Raw genomic sequence first — 11,414 nt, 5'->3', positions numbered from 1 at the left:
CTATTGAAAGTTTGAAGTTTTTCGGAAAAGTACTCGAAATATGGCGGAAAGTCAAAAATTTTCACTAAGGGAGCCTCGCAAAATAAAGCCTGTCTCTTATACACATCTAGATGTGTATAAGAGACAGCACACACACATACATGTGAAGTAGCTATAACCGATGACATTGAAAACATACGCTAAAAGTGGTGACATAGTTAATCTTCGTTTTTTTATGTTAAAAATGTTTGTAATGCTATATCTGTGAGTAAGCAAGGGATGTTTAGCAACAGCCCTAACATTGAGTAGGCCATTGCATAACTGAGTACGAGTATGTCACAAGATACCGCTGCTTATATTTACAACACACAACGTGTGTCTATGAACTTGAAAAAATTCCTAACTAACGGTGACTTTTGAGGAAAAGCTCAGAAATCTCACCAGGTGGTATATAGAGGGAGCTCTCACTGTTTAAAGCTATTTCGACAACTGGCGACGTCATCGCTTGCGAGTATGTCATCGGTAAACAGGTGTGTCTACACACGTGTGTCATCGGTTGGTATGGGTTCACCAGAGCACACCCACACACACACATACACACACACATTTCACGTTCGAATTTCCCCGTTAGTTCCTTGTGACCTTAAGGTCACAAAAGAACTAAAGATCAAAGTAATCTTTATTACAATTTGTAAACAAATTGAAGTTTAACAATTAAAATCGAAAGAAGGATATCATGATTAACACTTTCGAAGGCATAGGAGTAGTCCAGAAATACCCCAACTGTATAAAATCTATTATCAAGTGGAGAGGTAACTTTATTAAGAAGCGATAAAATAGCATGGGTGGTGTGTTTCGCCCTAAAGCATATTTTGATTAGTTAAAATAGAGCTTGAATTAAAAAAAAAAACTAAGTACGAGTGTACATAAATTTTTTTAAAGATTTTTGACAAGTCGGTAAGTAATGAGATTGATCTATAATTTAGACAAGTTTTGGACATCCCCTTTCTTATGTATTGGGATAATTTTTGCGACTTTCATGTGGGATGGTACAATATCACATAATATCGAATGAAAACAAGAGCTAAAGGTTTAAAAATTGTCATAAGCAACACTGTTTTAATAAATCATGAGAGATTCCATCGAATCCCAGGCTTTTTTTTTTACTTTTCAGTTTATTTATAATTTAAAGTACCTCAATCTCGGTAACAGAAGTAAACATTGAAGTAGTATTAGAAACATCAGATAATGTTTTGGAAGTAATATAACATTCCTCAGAATTATGTGACATTCCTCTATTAAAAGCAAGTTATCTCTATTACTTTTTGGATTCGTGCCTAGTATGTTTCTGATCACTTTCCATGTGCCTTTAGTGTCGTTGAGAACGCCTTTAAATTTGTTAAGGAAGTACTTACTTGTTGTTAGTTTATTCTTAATTTTGGCATATGCTATTTTAGAAACATTGGTGAGGTCTTTTTTCCATTTAAAATAGAGTCTGCCTTTTTAGTTGATTCACTTTTAGTAGCGGTTTTGTATCCATGGTTTCATTATTTTATTCTTCTGTTTGTGTGACTTGAATTCAGTTACATCAAAACAATCATCACGATGTGACTTAAAAATCTTCATAAAATTATCAAACGCCAGGTTTGCATCTTCAGTATGAAAAAACAGATTCCAAATTTTTGTTAATTAACTTTATTTGACAGTGTCAAATATTAACAATATTTGACAATGTGAACTAAGCTTTGACTACCAATGCCTTTTCACATGGAATTAAATATATCTTAATTATTAACATAATTATGCATGCATCAGTGTTTTATGCTTATAACTATTCCTCTTTATTCAATCTAGATTGTGATACTAGAACAACGGGAAAATATGGACCCGGATGCCTTCTTGATTGTCACTGTGATGCTACCGAGTGTCAGCGAACAGAAGGCTGCAACCAAGCCGCTAATTGTCATGCTGGTTACACTGGCACCCGTTGTCTAGGTTTGTAAAGATGTAATTATTTTCATAATAACGTGAATGATTATTTTTAAAACAACAATGGAATTTGTATGGATAGTTTATCTTCAGCATCATCATTCATTCTTATTTTATTTGTGTTTTACTTTTATGTCAGAGAGAGATCAGAATGTTGAGTGTCCTGATGGTGTTTATGATCCACAATGCACTAAAGTATGTCATTGTAGAAACTCGTCGAAATGTGATCGGAATACCGGAAGTTGCCCTGCTGGTGATGTGTGTGAAGATGGATGGGCTGGGGTAGGATGCCAACAAGGTAATTATTTTAGATGAAAAAATGATATGCATTTAAATTTCCATCCAGTTAATTGTTTTATAATGCAACTGTAAAGAGATATTTTCTGTTATAAAAAAAATGGAAACAGTTAAGATCATTATCTGTTATGTTTGTGAATACTGTGATCATACATCCAGGTATCCTTACCAACATGTTAAACTGCGAAAATATTCTATAAAAGTCATTTTTCACGAAGTACTGAATCGAAATTAGTTTATGAAATCTATTGATAGGCACAATCGAATTGCTAATCACAAATTTTAATTCGATCAGTACGCATCACGGTTCTGTACTATGTTACAAACTAAACTGTATTCATTTTTGTTTTGTTTGTTGGGTAGAGTATATGGAGTTTCTACTTAGTGTTTAGCTTACCGATATTAATGTTTAAATAAAGACTTTGTTGTGTCATTGAGCAAGGCACTTAATCTCTGCTTCTCTTTACCCCTAAATAGTCTCTTGTGGGTTGTCTGCTCCTGCGCTGACGACAGCAGCAACACGTGCGGACACAAGTGACTTGGCGAAAAACACATTTGTGAAATGCTCAATATTTTATTTTATTTTTATATTCTTTAATTCTTTTTTTTTTAACTCTAGGTAATCTGATCAGTGAGAAAACATTGTTATCCTTTAGGGTTAAACAAAATAAACACTCAATAAATCATTAATGAAAGTTAGTATGCTACTAATTCTATCATTTCAAGGCAAAAGGGACATTATATTTGTAAAACTGTATACAATGAATTGCATAATTGTATTATTGTGATAAAAGTTGACTACTTTTCTTTAATTTTAGCTCTTCCGGCTCTTAGCGATGCTCCATTGGTCGGAATGTTTGCAAATGATGTCAAACTAAGGTGGTCAATCTGGAGTTTGGACAATGACTATGGTCGTGGTACCGTCGACAGTTACCAATTGGAATTCTGGCCAACTAATGATACCAGCGAGTTAGTTGTTCTAAGTATTAAAATGGGAATTGAAGTAAACATACCGTGGGCACAAATGAACTATTACTGGGAATATACTTTCAGAGTAAAAGTCGTTACTGAAGTTGAAGGTTTGTTAGTTGTTGGGAAACCTAGTCCACCTGCTGTCTATTCAATATGTAAGTGTTGTACGCCATCACTATCTAACAAATGTCCATATACTGCTAATACGATGATGTATAATAAACGCCTAAAATAGCCTTTAATATAATAATATTATTTTAAATAAAATTTAATAATAACACTGCTATTACCATTATCATGATTATCATGATTATTCAACCGCACTAATCCAATAAATCATTTTACTGTCATTGTCTTCATTGCATTGTATACTGTAGATCCGCCCTCTCTACGAAATCAGCCATTTTTCACTTCACGCAGTTCACTTGGTATTAACATCACCTGGACTGAGTGGACATTCAATCTTGATTACGGCATAGGATTTGTAACTGGTTACGTTGTGGAATGGTGGGATGCAGTGGCAGCCTGGAATATCAGCAACGTCACATTTTATGGAGAGTCTTCTGAAGGGATACTCATTCCCAATATTCCATATGATTCAAACGTTGTTGTACAAATAAGAACGCTGTATAATAACAGCAAAAGTGAAGGCGTTGGTCTGCCTAGTCCAATGCTGGTTGTATTTAAGGGTTAGTAGAACGTACCTCCGCCAATGAGGTTACGTATCACCGATCTGTCTGTCTATCTGTTAGCAGGATTACGCAAAAACCAAGAAATATGTCATCCTAAAATTTAGTGAAATGGCACATAATAATTTAAGAAAGAGGTAGTTAAATTTAGAAAGAAAATGTCAAGTCATGAAATTTCCATTATTTTTTTCACCCTTGAGCACAAAAGAAAATAATGGAATTGCCCATACACGACCTGTGTATTGTTTAGTATTAATGCACAGGGCAGAGCTATGTACTCTATGGAGTTACTGATCTCGGGGTTTACCATCAGATGGATTATTTTGCGTTTCAATGTTGTATATCTTCACCAATATAATAGTAATATTAATAATAGAGTAATAATATTAATAATTAAGGTAATAATGAAGATAAGGCCATTGACAATGATGATGAAGATGATAATAATGATATAACTGCTATTAACTTAGAACTACCCATTAGACATGTTCACGAGGTGTATTGCACCATTTCAAAGCAACTTAAGGCACGGAAGCCGGAGGAGCACACAATTCACAGGTGCTCAAGTAATGGTCAGGTTGTACATAATTGAAAAAAAAAAATCACTAAGTCACCAAGACATGTTTCTGCCCTCTTAGAAAGCTGTCCGTATGGATGGAACCAATTCGAAGAAGCATGTTATTTGTTTGGTGACAGTGTTGTCAACTGGAATAATGCAAACTCATCGTGTCAACAAGCAAACGCAAATTTGGTATCAATTACAACGCAGAATGAAAACGACTTTTTGACGTCACTTCCATACAACATACCTCACGGACATTTCTGGATCGGGTTGAAGTTTGTAGCTCTGAACTGGAACTGGACATCGGGGGAGACGTTTGCTTTTTATAGTATGAAAATCTTTCAATATAATTTGACATTGAAATTGCTGGATATACTTTGTTTATTTTATGCTCATGATAACAATTTTCGTAGTAAATCATATAAACAAAGATACTAGCTGGATATAAACTTACGTAAATTGCCATCATTTGAAACAGAATGGCACCGCGTAACGTCTGGATCTGCGTAAAAGATATGACATATCTGCTTCACTTTTGCTATGCGAGAGTTCTAGCTTGTGTTTCTAGTATCTTCGATATAAATCACTAAAGGTAAACGTTTGTTTAGATCTGTAGCTAGAAGATACTATTATATATGATGATTTTACTTTTAACACAGAAAATTTATGTTTAACTCGTAAATATAAAGCAATATGCATTCCTAGAATTATAGGAAATTGTATAGTGTTGATGTGCGATGGGCAAGTATAGGCCTACTGTTTCTCTCTGTGAAACATATTGTCGAGGATACTAAGCCAAAATGTATTCTTATACTTTTTATTTGTTATCAACAATATACTTTTGTTTTTGTTAGACTGGCAGGAGGAAGTTATACTAAACACAGGAAAGTGTGCACAATTGGATTCTGTGACCGGCTTCTGGTCTAATGTCCCTTGTGAAACAACCAATAGAGTCATCTGTGAGAAAGGTAAAAATTAGTTTAAAAAATTGACGATGCTGATGAATCGTTAAAAAATATATCATCTATTACTGTTATTATTATAAATTGTATTACTTAACACTTCGTCAGTGGTTTTCCTCAGCAACGTCAAAGATGTTCGTCAGAAGTAAGACAATAAATCCACAAATGTTGACGCTCATGCGTATACTAATGAAATATATTATGATTAGTATTGTTTGTTTTTCGAAATATATATATATACAAAAATATATACTGATTAACATTGATGTATATATACATACTATATAATCAAGTTTCATTATTGTCGTTTTATGTTTATAGATATTCAGAAATTTGGCTGCTTTAATGGGAGTTGGCATGGGTATAAGAAGGAATGTTACCGTCATTTTAGTAATCTATCGTCGCGGGAAACAGCTTTATCCTCCTGCCGAGAGTTGCGAAATGCCGACTTGGCTAGCATCCATTCAATCGATGAAGATGAGTTTATTCAGACTATCATTCGGTCCTACGACAAAAATTCGTGGATTGGCCTTATTTCGTGTAAGTAGGCTTTGGTCCAATCGTTACTGTACCAAATTTTAACGGTTTTATATACCTTTATTTAGCATTCACCTCTTGAATGAGAGCACAATTTCCCCTGTGATGAAAGCTCAGCGCATTTCGCAGAGAGAAAGAATATCTGTTATAAGTCAGTTGTGACGTCATCATTGCAACTCCTAATGTTATTTGCCTATCCACCACAGTACAATAATTGTTCACATAGTGTTTCCGATCCTTGGCTTGATAAGCTTTTTTTAGTCTCGTGTGCAAAAGGTGGAAACAATTTTCTACACGATACATCGCGCACCGCGATGAAAATTGAATTGTTATTGAAAATTACTTTCGTAAAACAAGGTTAATTCACATGAAACAAATTAACGTCAAATTCAATATTATGTATGAACAATTAAGGAATTTCTTGAGTCAATATACCCTAATAAACTAAACAAACTGAACATTTAATAGGAACTCGACTTATTTTAAAGACTCAATGAAAGAAATTTTATATAGGCCTATTCAGGAGGTCTTCGAGGCCTAGATCGTAGCCTAGCCTGATTATGCAACCATCGCATGATTTTACCTGTCTGCACCGAATAAAAAAATGTGATTACTGTATTTTATCAAGTGTTTTAAGAAATGTTTATTTCTTTAACGAATGTCTCTCAAAATAGTATTACAAACTTCACCCAAAAGTTAAAGATGTATCCATACTAAAACTGCTGCAGCTGATGTGTAACGTCACTGTGTGTTAACGTGTACCGCAGGAGCACAAATCAGCATACGCACAACTAAATGTAATACGCACACAGCATACCGAGCGATAAATATAGCAATCGATAACTGCATGCTACATACAGATGATTATCAAAACTAACATTAAAAGACGGTGATTGACTTATAAAGCAATTAATATAACTGCATACATCATACACTTAGGTTATATTTAATGCATTCAAAAATGTTTTCAAGCGTGAATCTAACTTTCGTATAATAATTTTGCGCTAGTGTATATATACGCACCTCTACTAATTGCTTACTATGGATTTAGGCTGTTGATGGCCAACATTTCTATTCGTCTAGCCCTGACTAAGATTTTAATGCACTTAATTTAGGAGAGAATATCTGAACTGATGTAGACAAATTTGAAAACAAGGAACAACATGGGATGTGTACCAACATATGTATCCGGAAAGAACAGCCCCAAAAATGATTATAGCCTTTTTTAAATGATCACACCCCATTTTTTTGAAGTGCTACTTCCTACTTCCTACTACTGTCTAGCCTACTGTTTAAGGTAGCACTTCCCAATGAGAAAGGGGGCGTGTCCATTAAAAAAAGTGTGGTCATCATCAGACTCTTCGTCCTGGATACAGATTTTGGCACACGTCCCATATTGTTCCTAGGGTTCAGTCTATATTAGTTGAGTTATTCTCTCTGAAATTAAGTGCATACAAATCTTAGGTCCTCTTCTATGACAGTTTAGTATCCACTGGTGAAAATTAGAAATAGTTAAGATCTAATACAAATTATTAATTTTTTTTTTTTGCATTACGTTAGATTTACACATAAGTATATACATTTCATTATGTAAACAGAAATAGATCAACATTTTTACTTAACAGTATTAATTTTCTGTCGTTTGCTCTCTTTTAATCTAGCTGACAAAGAGAAGTGGAGCGATGGCACAGATTTTAACTACGGTGAGGTCATCGACACTGGTGCAGAAGGTCGGTGTGTCGTTTACAGTCTGGAAAAACACATTTTCTCTTGGAAAATGCAGTTGTGCGCATCTGAACATGCGTACGTGTGTAAGGATATGAGAGGTAAAATGTAGTCTCGCATATTGAATTGTTTCTATCGCATCGGTGTAAATAGTCAAAATTTGTTTAAGAAGATATAACAATCCGGTACAATGGCTCACTATTCTCAATCTAACATTTCTTACTATTTCCACAGCATTAACAATTGTTTTTACATCATTAGCCATCTGGTATAGCGACTGGCGGACATACTACTTAGAAAATTTAACATTTCTTTTATCTCTATTTACAGCATTAACTATATTTTCTCTAAAGCAACTTGATTTCATTTCAGCGCAACAATTAAAACTTCTAACGAAAAAATTATCGTCTAACCAGAAACCATGTTTTTTCTTCAGCTAAGTAATTGCAATGAAATGTCAAAGAATTAATTAGTTTTATTTCAGCTATCGAAGCAACTGAATAGTCTTTTTTGGTTCTACGGACACCAACCTATGTTATATTGTATGACGGGTCAATAATTAGTCTGGTAGGTAAAGCTATTATTGTTATTATCATTATCATTGTTGTTTCTTATCATCGTCATCATCATCATAATCATTATCATCAGTATCGTCATCATCATAATGTATTACTAGTATCGGCTAATTGGAATTATTGTTACATTTCGTTATCAACCTAAATTTTTGAGCGAATGGACCTTCCCAGATTGTTGGTCTAACTTAACAACTGACCAACCAGAAGGATACGGGCTTGTCCCATAAGCACGTCTGTTGTTGCACAGACGTACGTGTGTACCTAATACCTAGGTTTTATGCTGTCATTTTGTGGTCTGTTTGCAACAATAACCAAGGGGCGGGCCTTGCGGAAAGGTCCATTCTGATAAAATATAAAAGGTACATGTTGAACATCAGCAAGCTGCGAATTGCTGTTGTGTTGTGCTTACAAAAATAAATGTAGACAGGTTTTTAACCACTTCTTACCATCTATGTATATCAAAATTCAAGTCAAATATCAGTTGTATCGTTTTGTTTGGGCGCCGAGTATCATTTGTTCAACTTCTCTTGTAAGGAGAGAATTTCAGAACTAATGTGTACTGGGGACGTGCTGGTTTTCTAAATTGTGTCCTTTCTAGCTTTTATTCATATGCTATCACAAAGTATTATGCAAAATGCTTTTGGTAATTTCAAAACCATGCAGTCTTGCGTAGTTTCAGACCGATGGTGTTGTATGGAAACGCCTAAAAATATATAGTCCTTGGTGAAATAAAATGTATTATATATGGATAGAAAGCCATACTGGTGGTGCTGTGGTCTCTGTAATCTCTAAGAAGAATAATCTGGTAGCTAAAAAGGTAGATACAGTAAAGCCCTGTGCAGACTGTCAAATTGTGTTTGATAAAAACATGTGACAAGCTTAAATATGCAGAAGAATATATCACAGCATATCGTAAATATGGTCATGTTGTGATCGATATTAGAGCATGACCATATATAGGCACATCATGATTGGCATACAATAGTTTTTTTTTTGTCAATGATAATTTGATTGTGAGGACAGAGCTTAACAGTGATAAAACCACATTATTTAATGGATCTCTGATACAAGGTTGTCTCTAACTATGACTTAGAGGTCGTCTAAGACCAATGAGTTCGAAGTTATTTTTGTCAATAGTAATACAATTTTATACAATTTTTTTATTAATTTAGTTTTTAGTTTTATTTTAAATCCTGAAATATTTTCAATTTTGTATAGGCCCTATAGGAAGAAAACCATGGTACGATTTACGGTACATATTTCAACATTTGACACAATTTGGTATCATCTTTTGGAAGTGCATAGCAGAAGAAAGCATGGCATATTTTTTTAAGAACGCATGAACTAGATATTGATGAATGAAATTTGACAAAGAACCTGCATAAAATAGACATGTGATTAAAGTTTGACCACTTAACATACATCAACTTCTCTGGTGTATCGCATGTAAAAGAAAATATTGACGACTTGAATGTGAATTCAATGTATTATACTTGCGACATACCGTAATCTTTTAATATGGTAGGGCTGCAAGCATTTATCATATGTGACCCAAGCTCACAAACGAGTTGTAAACTCGTCCTCAGGCCAAAATGAGTTTTTGTTATAATGGCATAGAACATAGCATTTACTTTAAAATGACAGTTAAATGAACTCAATCGGGTGTCTGGAAACAAAGTTATGACCGTTTGAATAATTGTCATCTTATGAACTTTCTTAAATTAAGTTTTGAGAAAAATGCTTTTATTTTCGGCAGGTTGCTATTCATTTTTCATTAGTTCCCATTCGAAAATGGCTAAATTTTACCTCTTACAGTTGGAATTTTAAACTCAAACTTCAGGAATAGTAAGATTAATAGTATAATTTATTTATTACACAAAAACCCAATTCATACAAAATTCACATTCTACGCCCTATTCTGGGTATTGAGGCTTGTTTCTCAATACAGTGCAGTGCGAGTTTACAGCCTGTTTGTGAGCTTTTGTCACATATTATTTTATTATAGTCATTCCGTTTTAGTCAAATCTATCTGGCATCTCTATGCCCATATTTGGTTGTGAAACATTAATCCCATTTCATACATAATTATGTAATATAATTTGTTCCTGTTAACGTTTTTAAGTGGATTTTTCCTGAAACATGTATGTGTGTATACCCCTCTAATAAAATTTTACAGATACAGGGTCTAGATGACTGATTCCCGTAAAAAAGTATTTACACAATTTTCTGGCAATATACATCTTATTAAGGCAATTCTGGTGGCCATTTTTGCATTTTGGCGGCCATCTTGGATATGAAGTAAACTTTTTCAAATTAATTCAGGATTAACAAACAGATAATAGGCAGATTTTTTCAGAATTATGTTAATTTGGCGGCTATTTTGCATTTTAGCGGCCATCTTGGATTTGAGGCCAAATTATGGGTGGCATTCAATTGACCATGAAAGGTTTATGTCTAAGATGACAAATCCACTGATTAAAACATCGACATTTAAAACCAAATAATAAGCTGCAAATCTGGAATTATTGTATTTTTCGCGGCCATTTTAAATTTTGGCGGCCATTTTGGATTTGAGGCCAATTTCTGTGTGGCCCTCGCTTGATCTTGAATGGTTTATGTATCAGGTGACAAATCAACTGTAAAAACATTGACATAACCGAATAATATGCTACATTTTTTCTAATAATTGTGATTTTGGCGGCCATTTTGGATTTTGGCGGCCATCTTGGATTTGAGGCAAAATTCTTGGCGGCCCTTGATTGATATTGAAAGGCTTAGGTCTGAGGTGACAATTCCACTTCAAAAAAGTTGACAACACCAAATAAATATGTTGTATATCTCTAATAATAGTAATTTTGGCGGCCATTTTGGATTTTGGCGGCCATCTTGGATTTTGAGGTTAAAATTTGGGTGGCCCCCCAAGCTTATTTCAAATAGTATGGGGTCAGGATGATAAAACCTCTGAGAAAACCTTGACCGGAAAAAATGGCAGTTTATTCTTGGCTGGGACCTGTCTAAATTATTTGTTATAGCATAAATGTACAATATAATCACAAATTCTGATTACAGTACTTGATTAATACATATATTTTATAGGCCTACTATCTTCTAAAATTTTCTTATTTTT

The 11,414-nt window shown here is 34.1% G+C and overlaps 1 protein-coding gene across 1 annotated transcript in view; it reads left to right on the top strand.

Annotated features, from left to right (window-relative positions):
- The window catches only part of LOC117106558, a 51,389-nt gene extending 41,492 nt beyond the window's left edge, over positions 1–9,897 (top strand). The window contains exons 14-23 of the mRNA XM_033247941.1: positions 1,834–1,974; positions 2,108–2,266; positions 3,084–3,392; positions 3,615–3,926; positions 4,565–4,816; positions 5,343–5,456; positions 5,772–5,990; positions 7,649–7,813; positions 8,197–8,279; positions 9,506–9,897. Of these exons, the coding sequence (XP_033103832.1) occupies positions 1,834–1,974; positions 2,108–2,266; positions 3,084–3,392; positions 3,615–3,926; positions 4,565–4,816; positions 5,343–5,456; positions 5,772–5,990; positions 7,649–7,813; positions 8,197–8,216 (1,691 nt within the window). The 3' untranslated portion in view covers positions 8,217–8,279; positions 9,506–9,897. The remainder of the gene's footprint in view (positions 1–1,833; positions 1,975–2,107; positions 2,267–3,083; positions 3,393–3,614; positions 3,927–4,564; positions 4,817–5,342; positions 5,457–5,771; positions 5,991–7,648; positions 7,814–8,196; positions 8,280–9,505) is intronic.
- Positions 9,898–11,414: the final 1,517 nt, after the last annotated feature.

Source organism: Anneissia japonica, unplaced genomic scaffold (genome assembly GCF_011630105.1).
Source record: "Anneissia japonica isolate Jap-2015-1 unplaced genomic scaffold, ASM1163010v1 scaffold11144_len554210_cov170, whole genome shotgun sequence".
Lineage (NCBI taxonomy): Eukaryota > Metazoa > Echinodermata > Crinoidea > Comatulida > Comatulidae > Anneissia > Anneissia japonica.
This window is presented reverse-complemented; position numbering and strand designations above follow the sequence as displayed.